We start from the raw sequence: 20,160 nt of genomic DNA, 5'->3' as shown, positions 1-20,160 counted from the left end.
AGAAAATTATGTCATAGAGATGGCTTTTATGAGATTGAAATAAAGACTATCTTTTCCAATTTCAGTAGGGTTTTTATCATGAATGGCTGCTGGATTCTGTCAAAAGCTTTTTCTGTATCTATTGAGATGATCATAAGATTTTTGTCCTTGGCTCTGTTAGTATGATGTATTACATTTATGGATTTATGTATGTTGAATCATCCCTGTATCCCCAGGATGAATCCCATTTGATCATGGTTTACAAACTTTTTGACGATTTGCTGCAGTCTGTCTGCCAGTACCTTATTGAAGATTTCTGTATCAATGTTCACTAGGGAGATTAGCCTGTAATTCTCTTGGTTGGGTCCTTCTCTGGTTTTGGAATCAGAGTAATGCTTGATTGCAGGAATGAATCTAGGAGTACTGCTTCCCTTTCAATTCCATTAAAGAGTTTGAGAAGTAGTGGTGTTAGGTCGTCACTAAATTTCTTGTAAAATTTAGCAGTGAATCCACAGGGGCCTGGACTTTTCTTTGTTGATACATTTTTAATTAGGTCTTTAATTTCATTTATTGATATTGGGTTGTTTAGGATTTTTATAATCTTCTTGGTTCAACTTCGGCAGTTCATATATATCTAGCAATCTGTCCATTTCTTCTGTATTTTCCAACTTAATTAGAATACAAATTTTCAAAGTAGGAGTAGATGATTTTCTGAAATTCTTCAGGGTCTGTTGTGATTTCATCCTTTTTATTCCTAATTGCATGGATTTGAGTGTTTTCTTTCCTTTTTTGATAAGGTTGGGCAAGGGTTTGTCAATTTTATTTAATCTTTGGAAGAACCAACTTTTTGATTCACTGAGTCTTTGCCTTGTTTTTAGTCTCCAGTGTGTTAATTTCTGCTCTAATTCTTACAATTTTCTCCCTTGTATGAGCTTTTGGTTTATGAGCTTTCTAGAAGTTTGAGGGTTAACATTAAGTTGTTTATATGTGCCTACTCTGTTTTACTGAAATGGGTATTTACTGCTATAAGTTTCCTTCTTAAGACTGCTTTCATTGTGCCCCATAAATTTCCACTATGTTGTACTGTCATTATCATTCAACTGTAAAAACTAATTTCTTCTTTGTTTTCATCTGTGACCCATTGGTTGATCACTAGGGTACTATTTAATTTCCATGTGTTGATGAAGTTCTTGTAGTTTCTCTTGGCATAGATTTCCCATTTCATTGCACTGTGGTCTGATGGTATAATGGGATAATTTCAATTCCTTTACATTTACTTAAGCATGTGCTATGAGCTAGTATATGATCTATTTTGGAGAATGTCCCATGTGAGAAGAGTGTGTATTCTGATGTTGTGGGGTGGAGCACTCTATATACACCTACTAAGTCCTTTTGCTCAAAAAATTGATTTAGTTCTAATATTTTACTATTGATTTTTTCTCTACTTGATCTTTTTTTTTTTTTTTTTAACAGCGGGGCATTACAACCCTTGACTTGAAATTTTAAAGCTGCTGTGATAAAAACAGTGTGGTACTGGCAAAATAAAAAACCACCCAAAGATCAACAGAATAGATTAAAAGACACTGAAACAGCTCCACACACATAAGCTACCTCATCTTTGACAAAGGTGCTAAGCACATTCACTAGAAAGGACAGCCTCTGTAATAAATGGTGCTGGAAAAACTGACTTTCCACATGCCAAAGATTAAAACCGGACCCGTATTTTTCACCATCTACTAAGCTAAAATCAGAATGGATTAGAGATCTGAATATTAAAACAGAAACACTAAGTCTGCTGGAAAATAGAGTAGGTAAAACTCTTGAAGACATTGGTGGAGGCAAAGACTATGAATAAAACCCAGAAATCACAGGAGTTACCACGAAGAATCAACAAATGGGATCTCATCCTACTGAAAAAGCTTTTGTACAACAAGAGAAACCACTAACAGAGTGAAGAAACAACCCACAATGTGGGAAAAAATGTTTGCCAGCTGTTCTTCAGATGAAGGGTTATTATCAGGAACATACACAGATCTCAAAAAAATGTCCTAGATTTAAAGACCCAATCCAAAATGATCTTCTGAGGTGAACACCCACTTTTCAGATGAAGAAGTACAAACAGCAAATAAATACGTGAAAAAACGTTCAGCAGCACTGAGATTTCACCTCCAGAAAGAATGGCTAGTATTAAGAAATCAACCAATGACAAATGCTAAAGCACACCTACACATTCAATAATTAGAGCTTCTAAAGGGAAAGGAACCCCTCTTCACTGTTGGTGGTGATGCAGACTGGTGCAACCACTGTGAAAATCAGCGTGGAGATTCCTCAAAAAACTAGGATTGGAGGTCCCATTTGACCCAGCTATTCATTCTTGGTATCTTCTCAAAAGAATTAAAAACATCATACAACAGCAATGTATATGCACCCATGTTTATTGCTATAAATTACAGTTTGTAATAGCCAGATCTTGAAAACAACTTAAATACCCATCAACTGAGGAATGGATAAAAAAGATGTGCTATTTCTATACAATGGAGTACTACTCAGTTAACTGGACACTTAATGGATGTGCTTTGAGAATATACTTATTAGTAAAATAAATAAGACACATCTGTAAACATTGTATTGTTTCATTAATGTGACAAGCTGAAAGAAAAAACATGTATATGTATATTAAAAAATAAGTTAGTTAAAAAAACAAAGAAGCATAGTGGCCTCCTTTGTCATCCACATGTCCTGTTCAGAAGCAAATTCAGTGCCTCCCTTCACTGAGCATCTCTGTAGATTCTGCTTTCCCTTCTACATCCTGTTCAAGTCTTTTTGTCCCAGGGAGAATGACCTCAGCCAAAGCAACAATTCAGGTCACACTTGTCTTCACTTTAACCTACTGTGAACCATCTTGAGTTGACTTTTGGATGTCTCAAGAAGTTTTTGATGTACTACAAGGTTTGGCTTTTTTGCACATGAATATCCAGTTATTCCAGGGTATTTACTGAGGGTACAATCCTTTCTCCACTTAATTCCTTTTTCTTCTTTGCCAGTAATCAATTGTCTATTATGTGGATATCTACTTTGGTACACTTTGGTATATTAGTGATATCAGTGCCGTTTTGTGTTAAATGGTGTAACTTGTGGTAAGTCATGAGGTTGAAGAGGTTAGAGCTCAAAATCTGTTCCTTTATCAAAGTTGTTCAGACTATTCTGAGTGTTTTGTATTTGTGCAGAAATATATGAATCAAAATGTTAGTTTTTATGAAAAATAGTATCTACAGTTTGATAAGGGATTGTGTTTTCTGATCTTTATTCTGTTTCATCACTTTTGGGGGCAATATGAAGTTGATGAACTTCTTAGTGACACTTGGATCTTTTTATTTTATTTTTACCTTGGATTTTGGGTCCTGACTCTCCTACTGTGTCCCCACTTTTTTTTTTTTTTGAACATATCAAAACAGAATATTGAATAGAGCAGTACCATTACTCAGAAAAGAGCAAAATAGTAATAAAAATACTTGCCTTCAAAGAGATGGTAGAAGGAAGTCCCCCTTATTTGCTAGGTCAACCTCCCAGGAGACACTCAGATTTCTGGTTCCCATTTGCTAATGTGTGTCTCCACTTTTATAAATTACCTTTTTTTTTTTTTTTGTATTTTTGTATTTTTACCAGTACCAGGGATCAAACTCATGACCACACACTTGCAAGGCAGGCGCTTATGCCGCTGAGCTAAATCCCCAGCCCCTATAAATTACTTTTGTAAGTCTTTATACTATCATGGGTTAAGATGAGCCTTTTTGGTTTTGTTTTTTATTTTTCTTGTTTGTGGAGACAGTCTGACCTTGAACTCAGTATATAGCCCTGGCTGGTGTTGAACTCATGGCAATTCTCTTGCCTCAGCTTTCCAAGTGCTGGCATTATAGCCTTTTGCTACCCTGCCTGGCTTTAGGCATTAGGATGAATACCAGAGAATGAAGCATAAACAAAGTGTTTTTACCTTTCAGCAGTTCACTGGAACCATGACTATGATTGTTGGCTTAGTAAAATATATGTATGAGCAGGCACTTTGTAATTAGATTGACTTAGAAGCTGTAATTATTGAATGTGTAGGTGTGCTTAACAGTCTTCACTTCTGGTAAGTGACTTGACTTAGAAGATATGTGTTTGTGTGTGTGTGTATGAGAGAGAAAGAGAGAGAGAATTTCCTGAAAGGAAACTGTGGCCTGCAGGTCTTTATAATCACATCGCCTTTAATCTTTTTGAGCACATCAGCTTTGTCTTTTATAGACTTTTCTTGAAGCAGTTTCTTGCCAGAAGTAAATGAAGCATCCTGATGAGCCTTTTAAAACTCCATAGACTGTCAGTAACATGGAAAAATTGGATATTTAATCAGGAATATGAATGTGTGTTTCAGGTGGAGAATTCTAAAGATAATGAAGATGATATTCTACAAAGAGAAATTCCTGCCAGACAATCTCGACGAAGGTTTCGAAAAATTAACTGTAAAGGAGAACGCCAAACCATAACTGATGATGTGGACATTAACAGCTATCTTTCTGTGAGTATGTTTAGGAAAATTTCAAATGTCTCCCATAATTTTCATGTACAACATCTTTAGATAACCTATTTTTTGGAAATAGCAAGACTTTAGTCTCTATATATGCAAGTTTTGGACAGGTAATTATACCTGTATAATTTTAAAAAACAGTACTTAATTGAATCGGTTAGAAATACTCTGACGGTGTAAATTTTACTTTTGTTTAAATCATGTAAAAAAAACTTTATTCTCTCTCTCGGTTTTTGTTTTTTTTTTTTTTTTTTTTTTCAGAAATAGTTTTAGGAATCTATTGCATGGATAGTGTATAAGATATATAGATCAGAATAAAAAAAACTCAGGTAGTTGGCTCATGGAAAGGTTTTCTCCTAATTGAATGCCTCCTGTTTAGAGGCATTCAAAAGAAATAAAAACAAAGCAATTCTTCCCTTGGGTTGTGGAACTAATATGTATAATACTTATCAGTGCAGACATGTACAAGTGGTGAATGTATCTTTTCACATGCAAATATTAAAAAGCATAGAAAGTAATAATTTTGTAACACTAGAAGTATAAACTGTTTCTTCAGAAGTCTTTCATTTGCTTATTGTAGATAAGTTTTTTACATTGAAAAATAACTTAATAAATGAACAGAGGGTAACCTGAACAAGTCTGTGTTTTTTGGTTTTGGGTTTGGTTTGTTGTTTGTGTGTTTACTGGAGATTGAACCCAGGGCACTATGTGTGCTAGGCATGTGTCCTATCACTGAGTTACATCCCTAGTCCTCCATGTGTGTTTTTGAGCCAGAAAGTTCCAAGGGATTGTGATAGGCGAAATACAAGTGGGGCCAGGCATGGTGGCACTCACCTGTAATCCCAGCACTCAAGAGATTGAGACAGGAGGATCACTGTAGGTTGGAGGCCAACGTAGGCTACATAGTGAGTTCAGAGCCAGGCTGAACTACACTGTCAGAATCTGCCTCAAAAAACAAAAAAACCAAGAAAATGTACAACTTTTTCTCCTTTGTTTATGTGTAAATAGTAATCAGGAAAAGGGATATTGATAGCAAAATTTCAGCCTTTTTTGTCAAAAATAAAAATACGGTTATTCTGTATTCTGAATAAGAAAGACTTAGGAAAGTGCTTGTGCTAGAGTATTAGTTTTAAGACATCTCCTGAAGATTTTGTTATATCTATCTAATTTCATTGACTAAATGCATTCTATTTCTGACAACAAACAATGCCTGTTGAAAAATGTCTTATTGCAACCACAGCTACACACAGGTTCATTTCTTGTTCTTATTTAACAAATTTTACACCATATATATATCTGTCACTAATTAATGTAAGCTAACTTGTTTTACCTTATGTGTGTCTGTTTGAAAAATTAAAAATTCATTTTCACCACCTGTATCATTGTTGATAGGCATTTCATATATTCTTTTTGTGTGTGTGTTTTGTTTTGTTTTGTTTGAGTTAGTGTCTCACTGTGTAGTTTAGGCTGGCCTTGAACTCACTGTGTAGCCCAAGCTGGCCTTGAACCCACAAAGATCCTCTTGCATCTACTTCCTGAATGCTGGGGTTTACAGGCATGTACCACCACACCCAAACTTTCATATATTCTTTGATAAAGCTTTTGAACATATCAAAAGATATGTAAGCTTATTTTGATAACTTTTGAAAAAATTTTTTCTTTTTGAGACAGGGTTTCAATACAAAGTTCAGACTGGCCTTGACCTCACATTAGTCCTCTTCCCTCACCTTCCCAAGTGCTGGGATTACAGGTATATGGCTGGCAACTTGTAAAAGTTATATTAAAAATATAGTATTTTCTGACTTTAGTACCTATATATACCATGTAATATCCTTGAATCCTGTAGGGTTTATTCTTAATGGTTACATAGTATTACACTATAACAGTATGCCATAATTTATTTGGCTCCCAGTATTAAGTTTTTTCTACTTCAGTATTTTATTTTTGATGAACATGGGTTAATTGTACATAGCAGTAAAGTTCAGTGTGATATTTTAAACTTGCATACAGTGATCAAACCCAGCCTCCGTTTATCTGTAGCACTCCCACCTTTCTCACCTTATAGAAAACAGCATTTTACATTCTTACTGATTTTATTTTAATCTTCTACATATAAGAGAGAACATACAGTACTTGTCCTTCTGTGTCTGGTTTATTTATTGAAAATAAGCTTATCTGGTTTCATCATTTTATTGAAAAACAATTCCATTTTCCTTTTTGACTGAATAATACTGTATATATTACATAAAATGATATATAGAAGTATATATAAAATGATACATATGTGTCATTTTCTGTATTCACCCATCTCTTGAATGGTACTTACGTTGATTCTGTATCCTGCATTGTGGATAGTGCCACAGCAAACATGGCTACATATATGTTTTTCATATGCTTATTTCATTTCCCAGGTAGATACCTGGAAGTGGGATAGTTGAATCATATCCTATATATTTTTAGTTTTTTGCATCTCTTAGATAGCTAATGATATAGAACACAAATATATATTTGTGGGCCATTTATATTTCTTCTTCCTCTTTCTTCTCTTCAACTGGGGATTTGAACCCAGGTCTTTGCCTATAGTTGAGGGCTCTATCCATGAGTTTACATCTCCAGTTTTTTGAGACTGAGTCTCAGTGAGTTGCCCAGACTGTCCTGAACTTGAGATCTTCCTGCTTCAGCCTCCTGAGTAGCTAGGATTGCAAGTATGTGTCACCATTCCTGGCTTTTTACTTCCTTTGAAAATACCCATTTAGATCATTTGCCTGTTTAGCTGTACTAAATGGATTTTTTTCTTGTTAAGTTTTTTTTGAGTTTTTTCTACCTTCTGAGTAGTTATTCTGTCAGATGAATAGTTGGCCAATATTTTCTCCTGTTCTGTGCCTTACTTCCTCATTCTAGCAATCAGTCAGTCCCTTTGTTGTATAGAAGCTGTTTCATTTGAAGCGATCTCATATGTCCAATTTTGCTTTGTTACTTGTTTTTTTGGGAATCATAGCCAAACAATCACTGCCTGTAGAAATGTCCTAAAAATATTTCCCCTATGTTTTCTTCTAGTAATTTCAGAGTTTCAGGTTTTATACCTACTTTTTTTTAATTATTATTTGATTTTTATACAGCATAAATGATGAGATCAAATATGAGATGTGATAAAAATACGGTGAATGTTAAAACATTCTTAAATTTACTACCAGAAAAAATATTATCATTAATTTCCCTCAAAATACTCCCTTTTATTTCTAACACACTTAAACCGTTGTCAGTCTTGCCACTTTCTAAAGCAGTTGTGGGAATCCTCTTTCTTGAATGCCTTACTTAGATTTTCAGGGCTGCCATGATATCCTGAATTAATTCAAAATGTTTTAACTTTGATGGTTATTTTAATTTGGGGAAAGAGCAGGTCTGTTGCTAGATCCTTTGAATAATGTGGATGAAGACACACCACAGTGTTTTGCAAGGGTGCCTTTTCATCAGGTGGGCCTCATCAGCAGCATGCCTTGTATTTTATATCTGCTCTATTGAGGCGACATAGTAATGTGTTTATTCATTTACTTATGTTAAACCACTCTTGCTTTTGTGGTACAAATCCAGCATAATCATGGTGAATGATCTTTTTTGTGTGCTGTTGGATTGTGCTGGTATTTTATTGACAGCTTTTGGGAACAAGTTGAGAAAAGTGGCATTAGTTCTTAGAGGTTTGGTAAAATTCAGGGAAGCTACACAATCCTGGGGCTTTCTTTATTGGAAGATTCTTTTTTATTGATTTAATCCTATTGCTTATTAATGGTTACATTTTTATAGGTCATTTATGTTTATTAACCTTTTTTTAGATTTTCTAATTTATTAGCTTATAGTTTTTTATCATCTGTAATGATCAGTTGTATTGGTATCAGTTGTAATGTCTCCACCTCTGACACTTTTTTTGGTAGTCTAGCTAAAAGTTTTTAGATTTTTATCTTTTAAAGACACCAATGCTTCATTCCATTCATCTTTCATACTATTTTAAAGTTATTTATTTCTGATCTGATATATACTGTTTATTTCCTTCTACTAATTTTGGTTTTGATTTGTTCCTGCTTTTCTAGGTCTTTGATCATTAGGTTGTTCGTTTGAAATTTTTCTGTTCTTTTGTCGTAGCCACTTACTGCTACAAACTTTTCTTTTAGTAATGCTTTTTGCTATATTTTGTAAGTTTTAGTATGTTATATTTTTTTTTTATTTTGAGGAAATTTTAAAACTTTTGATTTCTTCCATGACCTAGTGTTGAAAGTATATAGTTCTGTCTCCATGTACTGGTTTCTTTTGTTGTTTATTTCTACTCTGATTACATAGTACTCAGAAAAGATACTGATTTGATGTTTAAAAATATTATTGATGCCAGATCTTGTGGTACACATCAGTAATCCCAGCGTTAGAGAGGCTGAGGCAGGAGGATTACAAGTTTAAGGGTAGCTTAGGCTGCCTGAACTAAAATAGTGACATCCTCTCTGAAAAAAAATTTTAAGATTTATTTTATGTACCCCTCTGTCTCTGCCTGACAGAAGCTTTTTCTCTCTATAAATATATTCTCTTTTTTTTTAAAAAAAGACTTGTTTTGTGGCTTAATATATGATCTGTTCTAAAGAAACTTCCATATACTGATGAAAAGAATATATCCTGCAGCTATTGTGCAAAAGGCTCTGTAGATATCTGTTAGGTTCATTCAGTCTGTAATATAGTTTAACTCCAATGTCTCTTTGTTGGTGTTGGGCGAGGTGGGGGAATCTGTTGATGAATGCTCCAGCAGTAGGTGCATAATATATTTGTCAAATTGATCCCTTGATCATTATGTATGATTGATGATCACATTTGTTTTTTTTTTGTTTTGTTTTGTTTTGTTTTTAATTTTATTTAAGGAGAAAAAGAAAAAAAGCAGAGAAAGGGTACAAGTTATACAGATTTACAGAAAAAAATAAACAGTAGGAAATCACTAGTTAATGGATTACATATTGTCATCTTAGAAATAATTGTTCAAGTTACAAAATTAAAGCTTATAAAGTGGACATTCCAACAGTGAGACTGCAAACAGTTCTGTTCAATGATCCAACAAAACTCAGTAATATCATTATCTATCTTATACACTTAAATATACATGCAGTTATATTGTTTAGAGCACTTTCTTTTCCTCTCTTTTGTACAATGACAATTACACATTTTGGGTTTTGTTGCTCCCACAGTTCTTATTGCTTTTTTGGAAGAGAGTAGAACCAAATGTGACATAACAGAACAGAGTCAGTCAAATCAAAAGGGTGGACATAATAGATAATGTAAAAGCATAATACAAGGTGATGATGATCACATTTGTTTCTAGAGTATGTTGTCCTAGGGTCTGTTTTGTTAGATATAAGCATAGCTATTTCTGTTCCCTTTTAGTTTCTTTGTGAGTAGAATAACATCTTTTCCTTTTTTGTGTGTGTGTGTTTAATCAAAAAATGAGTTTTTAAAAACAGCATATTATTGTTATATATGTGTATAATTTAATTGGAGAACTTATTTATATATATTTAAGATTATATAGGCTGAAAATTCTGCCATTTTGTTAATTTTCTTCTAATTGTTTTGAATACCCTTTTTTTTTTTTTTTTTTTTTTTTTTTTTTTTTGTCTTTTTCATTTTTATCGGTACTAAGGATCAAACTCACGACTGCCTGCTTGGAAGGCAGGCACTTATGCAGCTGAGCTAAATCCCCAGCCCCTGTTTTGAATACCCTTTGTCCTTCTGTTTCTCTGTTGTTAATCTTTCTGGCTTGCTGTACTGACAGAGCTTAGTTCCCCCCCACCCCTTATGTCTCTTTAGTGTGTCTGTTCATGTGAGATTTATACCTTTATGTGAGTTCATGATGATGCTTGCTTTTCTTTTACTTCTAGAGGATTTCATTAGACATCTTTTGTTTGTGGTACTGAATTGCCTTTGCTGAATTGCTTTTGCTTGCCTTTGAAGATTTTATTTAATACTCTTTCATTTTTAAAGGCTATCTGTGCTGGGCATAGTGCTCTTGGTTGGCAGTTTATTTCAGTATTTGAAATGCATTTATTGAGTTCCCTCCTGGCTGATGAGGTTTCTGCAGAGAAATCTGTGTTTGAGATGATGGAGATACTATTAAATGTGATTTGGCATTATTCTCTTGAAGTTTCTAGAATTCTTGTTCTCTTGTGCTTTGACAGCTTAATGATAATGTGCTACTTACTGATATATAGCATGAGTTTTCTGGTCATGTCTGTTTGGAATCCTGTAAGCCTCCTGAAACTGTATGTCCATCTCTTTCCCATGAGTTTTAAAATATATATAGAACATCTTTGAATGCTGTTAAATAATTTTTTATAACATTATTTGGGTTTTTCCTTACCTTACTTTGCCTTATTCTAGATAGGCTCTTGCTGGTTGCCCATGCTGGTCTCAAACTCTTGGCTCAACCAGTTCTCAACCCTCAGCTTCACAAATAGCTAGGCCTATAACCATGTCCTATCACAGGTTGCTTTGTACTCCATTGTAAGTTGGGGCCATAATTTATTCAGTTTTCAATATTTGATCATTTAAATTGTTTCTAATTGTGCATTTTTTTTTTAAGTTTCTAATAGGTATCTTTGGGGACATGTGTGCCCATATCTTAATTGTTTCAGAAAAAATTCCAGGAAAAATTGCTAATATATCTTTAATATATTATTTGCTTCTCATTATATGAGCTCATGTTTCCTCTTGGGGCTGATGCTGATTTGCTTTAAGCCCTCCTATACACTGGAGAGTGTTGCCTTGGTTTTGATACACTGGTTTCCTGAGTATACCAAAATGAGCAGTAGGCATATTGCTCAGGATCCTATTTTATGATAACATTCATATAAAGTGACATTTTTACATGTTACTGAGAGAAGTTAAGAAGCCAGTACTTTTCACAATAGCACCAAGAAAAGTAAAAAAATTTGGAACTAAGAAGTAAAAGACCTTTGAAAGAGGCTATTAAAGAGGACATCATAAAATGGAAAGATATCCTGTTTCTCTATAAGCAAAACCAATATAATCAAAATGGAGTACTTCCAAACTATTACACACATTTAACATGTTCAGAAAGAGACTTAATTTGTATGCCTTGCTATCAGGAGGCTCTGATTTAATTTCATTAGTAAAAAAAGACCAATAAATGTAATTAGAACTATTTGTAACATTAATGGTACATAGTGGTACATAATCATGTGTCGATGTCCGCTCCCGGCCGGCAGGAAGGACACACGACAAAGTCTGGCAGTGGACAACCTTTTCTTTTATTTTTCTTCTCCGTACAGCCTGCCCTGGGATCGCTCCCAGCCGAAGCCTCCTTTGGTCCGCTCCCCGCGGCTCCTTCTGGGCTTCTACTTCCGGGCTTCTTCTTCCCCCCCAGGGGTGGCACCAGTATATATACGGATACAGTGTCCAATCATGTTAAAGTGAGCAAGGCAAGCTGATTGGCTAACATCATCAGTTGCCAGGCAGACTATATTGTTGAGCGGGTTGCTTACGCGGTAAGCAGGAAACTAACGTGCTCGATGGGAGGGGTAATCTACCTCAGGCTTTACTCTTTACTACAGGCCTCACGTCCGCCAAGTGAGGCGACCGGGCTCGGGGCTGCGGCTCCCAACATCTCCCCCTTTTTTATTTTTTATGAATGTGCGCATCGTAGCCCTTTCTGGACTGGGTGCAGAGGCTTATGCCCTATGCGTAGGCCCACCGTAGGTCCTTGGCTTAGACCCTGGTCGGCCGTCCCATGGTCTGCCAAGGCCCTGAGGCCCTCGTCCTTTTTCTAGGGCCAGGCACAAACTGGACGGAACCTGGATGCACACAAGCTTGCACTCATTTCCTCTCCGTAAAGAAATCCCCTCAGAGAGAAATTTAGACCTGGGCAGCATCTAACAGTCCAGCGGCTTACGTGCAGGATGGGGTAGGGCCTGGCTTAGGTTGAGTCGCACCGGGGGAGTACGCTCTTACCCGTCATTGACTCTCCTACCCAGCTATGTCATAATTTTTTTTTAGAGGAGGAGTGTGGGAAGCTCACCGTCCCTAGACTCGGTCGTAGGCTAGGCGAGCGAGTCATGCATATGCCTGAGGATCTTCTTGTCCATTTCGGGCTACCGCTATTTCTATTCATCTTGTTGGTTGGTCTGTGATGGATCTCCGGTAGGGCAGGTCTGATCTTCAGTCGAGGGCTTTGTCGCCCGTGTCAGTCTCTCCGGTACCCACAGTGGTTCTCGTCCCGATTCCTGTGGGAAAACACAAACCGCGCCTCGGTTCCAGCTGACCACTGGATCCGGGCCCATCCATTGTCCTGTCAGGACATCTTTCCACTTCACCCACCCTTTATGGTTGGGGGAAGGGTTGCAGTGCTCCACGGCTGGGGAGCAATTATCATTATTTAAATTTAAAAAATTGTGTGTGAATAGTGCCATGGATAATCGTGCCTTTGGGGCCAGGCCTTGGCCTACTCCCCCTTTTTGTTTTTGTAAAATTTCTTTGAGGCTTCTATGAGCCCTCTCAATGATTCCTTGACCTTGGGGATTGTATGGGATACCATGTTTTAATTGAACCTCTATCATTTTGCAGACCTCATTGAAGGCTTTGCCTATATAGGCTGGTCTATTATCAGTTTTTAATATTTTTGGTTTGCCCCATGCGGCCCAAGCCGCCAGGCAATGATTGATCACATTAGACACTTTTTCACCTGTTTCTGCTGTTGCGAATATGACGTGAGAACAGGTGTCTGTGGAAACATGAACATATTTAAGAGTCCCAAACTCCTGTATATGTGTGATGTCCATCTGCCAAACATCACCAGGGATCAAACCTCGAGGGTTTACTCCCATCGGTATGGCAGGTTTGTATGTGGCACAGGAGTCACATAGTCGCACGATATCTCGTGCATCTGCTCTGGAAACATGGAAATGGTTTGCTAGTGTCCTGGCATTGACATGAAACTTATCATGGAAGGCACGGGCTCGCTCGATTGGTGTTAGTAAGGTAAAAATCCATAACGGGCGAGTGGCAGTATCAGCAGCCGCATTCCCCTGTGCCATAGGCCCTGGCAGGGATGTATGTGCTCTTATGTGGGTGGTGAAGACCTTATGGTGTCTGTTCTGGAGCAATGTCTGGATAGACAGGAACAGCCCAGCCACTGTGGAAGTGGATCTAATTAGATCAGGGCTTTCTTGGTTAATGGTGGGTAAAGTAAAGGCGAACCTATGAGTGTCCTCTGGATGCAGGGGGATTGAGAAGAAACAGTCTCTAAGATCTATAACATAAACTGGCCAGGACTGAGGGATGGCTGAGAGAGCTGGCAGCCCCCTCTGGACCGCCCCCAGGGACTGCATCTGCGCGTTGACCGCCCTTAGATCATGGAGCAGCCTCCATTTGCCAGACTTTTTCTTAATTATAAAAATGGGGGTGTTCCATGGGGAGGTTGACGGCTTAATGTGTCCTAATCTAAGTTGTGTACTGACTATTTCTGACAAGGCTAATAGCTTCTCCTTAGGCAGGGGCCACTGAGGTACCCAAACCGGATCATTTGACCTCCAGGTGATTTTGATCGAAGTGGGTAGGAGAGCTTCTTCAGCGGCCCCTAAGAAAAACCCAGCCCTTGCCTACCTTTTTTGTTCTCTACTGGTATTGGGGATGTCCGACCCTGTAGGGCATTGCCCAAGCCTTTGCCGGGGGTATATCCCTGGTTCCTGAGTATATCCTTAGCCTGGGGGGAGCAGTTTGACGTAAGCGTGACATCCATCTGAGTGAGGATGTCCCTTCCCCATAGAGACACTGGCAACTGCAACACAAATGGTTGGAAATGGCCCTGATGACCCTCCTCATCGCACCAGAGCAGGGTTGAAGCACTAACCTGAGGAGCTGACACCATCCCCAGGCCCTGCAGCGTGTTATCTGCAGTGTTGGTGGGCCAGTTGGAGGGCCAATCCTTTCTAGAGATAATGGAACGGTCAGCTCCTGTGTCTAGGAGCCCTGTTATATTCTTGCCATTGACCTTAAGTGAGAGCATGGGCCTTTTATCAAGTATTATATGGAGTCCCTCGAAGACTTCCCCTGAGGAACCGAAACCTTGACTTTCTCTAATTTTCTGCTTTGAGGGAAATCTCCTGTGGAGACTGGGGAGCAGCAAGAGCTGCGCTATCTTGTCTCCTTTATTGATTACCATAGTACCCACAAGAGATTGAACCATAATTTTAATGTGTCCTGTGTAGTCTGAGTCTATGACCCCCGGGACTACTATGAGACCCCGAAGGGCCGTGGAGGATCTCCCGATCACCAGACCCACGGAATTTTCGGGTAACGGTCCCTTAAAGGTGGTTTCAACCACTTGAACACCCATATCAGGCACTAATATAAGTCTGGAGGCGACACTGAGGTCCACACCTGCTGACCCAGGGGTGGCCCTTGTTGAAGGCTGCCATCCTGAGCTGTCCTGTCTCTGGGGTGGGGGCCCGCCTGTGAAGGGGGCCCCCTCTGGCCGTTTTTTGGCCCTCTAACATCTCGTCCACAAATACGGTTGCCCTGAGCATCAAAGACCGACCTACACTCCTCAGCTTTGTGTGATCCCCTCTTGCATCGCCCACAAACATATGGTTCTTCATTCCTAGGGCGAGGCCTAGCATCTGCATTGTTTGGGCAATGACGTTTAATGTGTCCTGGCTCCCCGCAGGCAAAACACCCTTTAGCCTTACATTCCCCTTCTAACCCGCGAGGTCCCCTCTGCTGTACAGCCGCGGCCAGGAGAGCAGCCACTCCCGAGTTGGAGAGCGGCCCCCCTATCTCTCTGCATATCCTAATCCAGGCGTTGAGGTCCTTGTTCTTATGAGGAGCTATCGCTGCCTTGCACTCCTTTGTACATTGCTCAAAAATCAGCTGCCTTACCAGCGGTCGAGCCACTCCCGGATCAGAAAATATCTTATCGGCAGCATCTTGCATTCGGGCCACAAAGTCAACAAATGGCTCTGTGGTACCCTGAATTATTTTTGAAAGACACAAGGAGGCTGTTCCGGCACCACTCACCTGCTTCCAGGCGCGGAGCCCTATGGCATTGATTTGTTCATAGACAGCGCCGGGGAACTGAGTCTGATCATCAGCGTGCCGACCTTCTCCCATAAGCATTTCTTTGTTCCACCCCCGGTTTCCCCGATTGGCGTTTCTCTCAGCCTGCTCTGCAGAGAACTCTGCGTACCAGGCTCGCCAATCCAGGTAACTACCCGAGGGCAGACACACCTTTGCCAGCTGAATCCAGTCCACGGGGGTGAGGGGCCCAGAAGACAGGTTCTCCAGCATGGCAATGGTGTAAGGCGCAGTCGGCCCAAAGGTTGTAACTGCATTTTTAAGTTCTCTAATCTGCTTTATCTCAAAAGGCTCCCATGCATTGCGTCCCTGGCCCATAGCTACTTGTACAGGAAATATCCCGTAGGGGCCACTATCTATCCCAGGTGGATGTACCTCATGAGACAAGCGTCCCCCCTGCCAAAGCCGCCTGTAAAAATACCGACCCGCCGGCGGCGGAGCATAAGACAGCGGCCGTGATTGGGCGGAAAATGGGGGCCCGTGCATCACTTCCTGTTCTGGCGAAAGGGGAGGGAGCTCCCAGGCGGCCGCCTCGTGGCGAGGGATCGCCTCCCTCTCGCGCCGGGGAGCGCTCAGGAGCTCTCTACTCCTCCGCAGACCAGGTTGAGCAGAGCGCAATTCGCGGCGCAACACTGGAAAAGAACCCTGTGACTCCTTATCGAGCGACTTGGGCTCCTGACAGCTGGTCTCTTTGGCCTCCTTGCCATTCAACTTTCCCTCGTCCTCGGAGTCAGACGACTCCGAGGCTAGAGCCCCGTCCTTCTCCTTAGCATCTTTGTTCCCCTTGACGGGCCCCTCTCGGGAGCTCCCCGACTGGGCCTGCTCAAATACCCTGCGTACTTTTGTAAGCTCTTGAGAGCTTTCTCCACAACCACCCTCGCTCTTAATGTTACTACCTAGCATGTTTCCCATTTTTTAATATGTTACTCACCGCGTGAGGCCCAAGGAATCCGCCACTTACGCGTGAGCCTGAGGGGAGTCTAAAAGCCCTGTAGGTGCGCGCCACCCAGAGCCCAGGCTTATCCCCAACTCACCTGTCTCGCAGCTCTGTACTGGAGCGTTGTCCGCTGTCACGTCTCGGGGGTGATCAGTCCCCGTGCGGGCCTCCAAATGTCGATGTCCGCTCCCGGCCGGCAGGAAGGACACACGACAAAGTCTGGCAGTGGACAACCTTTTCTTTTATTTTTCTTCTCCGTACAGCCTGCCCTGGGATTGCTCCCAGCCGAAGCCTCCTTTGGTCCGCTCCCCGCGGCTCCTTCTGGGCTTCTACTTCCGGGCTTCTTCTTCCCCCCCAGGGGTGGCACCAGTATATATACGGATACAGTGTCCAATCATGTTAAAGTGAGCAAGGCAAGCTGATTGGCTAACATCATCAGTTGCCAGGCAGACTATATTGTTGAGCGGGTTGCTTACGCGGTAAGCAGGAAACTAACGTGCTCGATGGGAGGGGTAATCTACCTCAGGCTTTACTCTTTACTACAGGCCTCACGTCCGCCAAGTGAGGCGACCGGGCTCGGGGCTGCGGCTCCCAACAATTATGTATTTTATTAAACTGGCAGGAAAAAAGGAAATTATACAGGAAGTAAAAATAAGAGAAAAAGCCAAGGATTTAGCTCAGTGGCTTAAGGGCCGCAAGCGCGAGGTCACAAGTTTGATCCCAAGTACCAAACCAACAACAAAACCATACTGTTAAAAATAGAAGAAAAAAATTAAAAGAAAACTGGATGTGGTGGGGCACATCTTTAATCCCAGTACTGAGGAGGCTGAGGCAAGAGAATCACCATGAGTTCAAGGCCAGCCTGACCTACATAATAAGACCCTGTCTCAAAAAACAAAATAAAATAAGAGGGAAAATAAAGAAATAAGAAAAAGAATTAAAAAGCAAGGAAGAAGAAGAAAACCTTCCCAAAGTCCAAATAAACTGATAAGAAAGGAAAGAAGGAAAAACAGAAAAAAATAAAATCAATATATATATTCATGAATAACTGCAAAAGAACAAAAACAGATAAAACCAAAAGAAAGAAATCTCAGTGATTTTGAATGAGTGCTTTTCTTTTAGGATCTATAATTTTTGGGGAGGGTCCCAGTCAAAACAGGTCCCCGCTCACAGTGGTAGATCAGGAAAGTAGTCAGGTCCTCGATCCATGCTAGACGCAGGTACCAGCATAGTAGCATTTGGGGCCAGTGTGCCAAGGCCACAACTTTCAGAGCAGTTCAGGCTGAACCCTAACTCTGGCCTTAGGGGCAGGGCCTGTATCCTTTAGCATAAACCTCTTAGGAGACCTGACCACAGTTCTTTCAAACCTCACTGCAGCCACCCTAGCCCTACCATGGCTGTCTGTCACCGAGGCACTGTGGGAGCATAACACTGAGCCCTGTGTTGGAGCTATTACATGGTAGCTCTGCATCTCAGCTTCAGACCAACCAAGTCTTCCCCAGCATGTGCTCCTGCCAAGCACTCTTTCCAAGGAATATGTGGATATTGGGACTGCAGCCACTCACCAGTTGTAGCCTGCATGCTTTCTCTGCAGCTTGCAGCGCCCACTGGGCACATTGCTCCCTGAAGCCCTCTGGGGCCCCATGCTTTCACCTTGTTTCAGTAGTGTAGGTCACCCTTTCTCCTGAGCCAGGAGATGGCATCTGGGGAGAAAGCATAGATTGTTCCTTCCCTTCCCTGCCTTGTATTCTGTCCCTTCAGTTTCTGTGTAGGTTTTAATTCTCCTGTCAGATCTTCTTGGTTTCCTAGGGCATACTTCTCTTTTTTACCTTCCCATGTTATTATTTTCCAGTGTCTGAGAGTCCCAGCTGTTGATTGTCACACCTCATTTTGCAAGGACAGTCACAATCTTTATTTTATTTTATTTTATTTTATTTTAAAGGGAGTAAAATAAAACAGTGAAAGGACAGTAGGAAATCCACAATTGTTACTATATTGCCTATTGTTATCTTCTAAATAGTTGTCCAGACCTGGAGGTTTTACCAGTTTGCATTTTTTGTTATCTGTGATAATGACCATTGTTCCTTATCTTCAGTTGATATTTGATATGGTCAGATTTCATTAATATTATTTTAAAATCCTAATAATGGGTAGTGGTATCACATTTTAGTTTTAAGTATTTGATGAGTTACAGTGTTGAACATCTTTTTGTGTACTTAATCAGTACACATTGTTTTATAAAATAGTTAAATCTTTTCAGAGCTTGCAACAAATTTTAAAGTTTTCAGATGTTCTCAGGAATCTCAGAGCTTTAACTTTTGAAAAAGATATATTTGGTATTGAAAAATAATAAAAAGATGTTACTGAGAAATATTAGATGAGTAAGAAGGTAATTAGGCCAAGTAAAAAGACTGCAGCATTTGGGTAAGCTACATGATTGGGGCAATTTGTCTAAATCTCTTGCTTTGATCGCTTCATCTCCAACATCAAGGATAGTACTTGCATGCCTTTTTTATGGGTTGACTGCTGGAGTATTTGGAATGTAGACGTATATTCATAGTCTAATCAGTAATATTTGTGGATTTTTTCACTCCAATGTTTAAAAGTTCTGAGGATAAAACCTTGCCCTCATCATTACCTTGCTATTCATCTTTTTCACTGTCAGACTGTTGCAGTAACCACTGCCAAACTCCCTTAGCTTCTCTTCACAGTAGAAACAGTGTTTTCAATTTAGGTTTGAGAATGTTTTAAAAAGTAATGTACAATCTCTTTATAAATAAATCTACTTGGCCTTTTTTTAAACTTTGAGTTAGAAATTTGTTTTTGCTTCTTTCTGAACAGTTTTCCCTAATTTTAGCCCTATTCCTACATTCTCCCCTATTTCCCTGTCACCAGCTGCTTCACTGGCTCGCTTCTATCAGTTTTAGATGGCGCTCTAACAGTTTCTCATGTTTTAATCTCTTAAATCTTTTCATCATCTGCCACGGTCTAACAGAAGTTGCAGTGGCCTGGCCTGTGGAGACCTGCATAATGTGTACCATTTCTGACTAGTAGAACTTGCAGCATTGACGGAAATGTTTTATATCTGTGCTGTTCAAATTGGTAGCAGCTATCCACATGTTTTTAGTGAGCACTTAAAATCTAGCTAGTGTGACCAAGGATCTAAAATGATTTGACTCTGATTTTGAATAATTTACATGTATGTAAATAGCCATGGCAAATTTGATGACCCTTGAAAAACTATGGTTTTGTGTATGTCTGTTGTATGTGTTACTCCTTTTAATCAGAATGCCCTTTCATTCTTTGGTGTGTTTAACAAAAGTCCACTCATCTTTAAGACTTCCACACCATCTTGCAAGGACTGCATAGTTGTCCCTGGGGAAGGGTTAGGTATACATATGTGTGTGTTCCCATAATGCCCTGTATGTACAGGTCACTACACTACATTGCAGTTGTTTATCCAAGTGTCTGCCTCTTCTGTCAGAATGTATGTGCCTTGACAATGTGAACCTATCATTGTAGTATCCTTTAGAGCACATTGCTTGCCAAAGAAAATAATAGTACTTAT

General features: G+C 39.8%; 1 protein-coding gene across 19 annotated transcripts in view; it reads left to right on the top strand.

Moving 5' to 3' along the window:
* The window catches only part of Rapgef6 (Rap guanine nucleotide exchange factor 6), a 221,301-nt gene that overhangs the window by 83,841 nt on the left and 117,300 nt on the right, over positions 1-20,160 (top strand). For 18 of the 19 annotated variants that reach the window (XM_063230567.1, XM_063230557.1, XM_063230561.1 and 15 more), the window contains one exon: positions 4,388-4,531. In XM_063230567.1, coding sequence (XP_063086637.1) covers positions 4,388-4,531 — 144 coding nt within the window. Of the gene's footprint in view, positions 1-1,495; positions 2,929-4,387; positions 4,532-20,160 lie in introns of those variants that run through there. The other variant, XM_063230571.1, reaches the window with a different exon arrangement.

Source organism: Cavia porcellus, unplaced genomic scaffold (genome assembly GCF_034190915.1).
Source record: "Cavia porcellus strain 051 isolate PalLab524CR breed Dunkin Hartley unplaced genomic scaffold, mCavPor4.1 scaffold_19, whole genome shotgun sequence".
In the NCBI taxonomy this organism is placed as follows: Eukaryota; Metazoa; Chordata; class Mammalia; order Rodentia; family Caviidae; genus Cavia; species Cavia porcellus.
The sequence above is the reverse complement of the archived record's forward strand: the minus strand, read 5'-3'. Positions and strand labels throughout refer to the sequence as shown.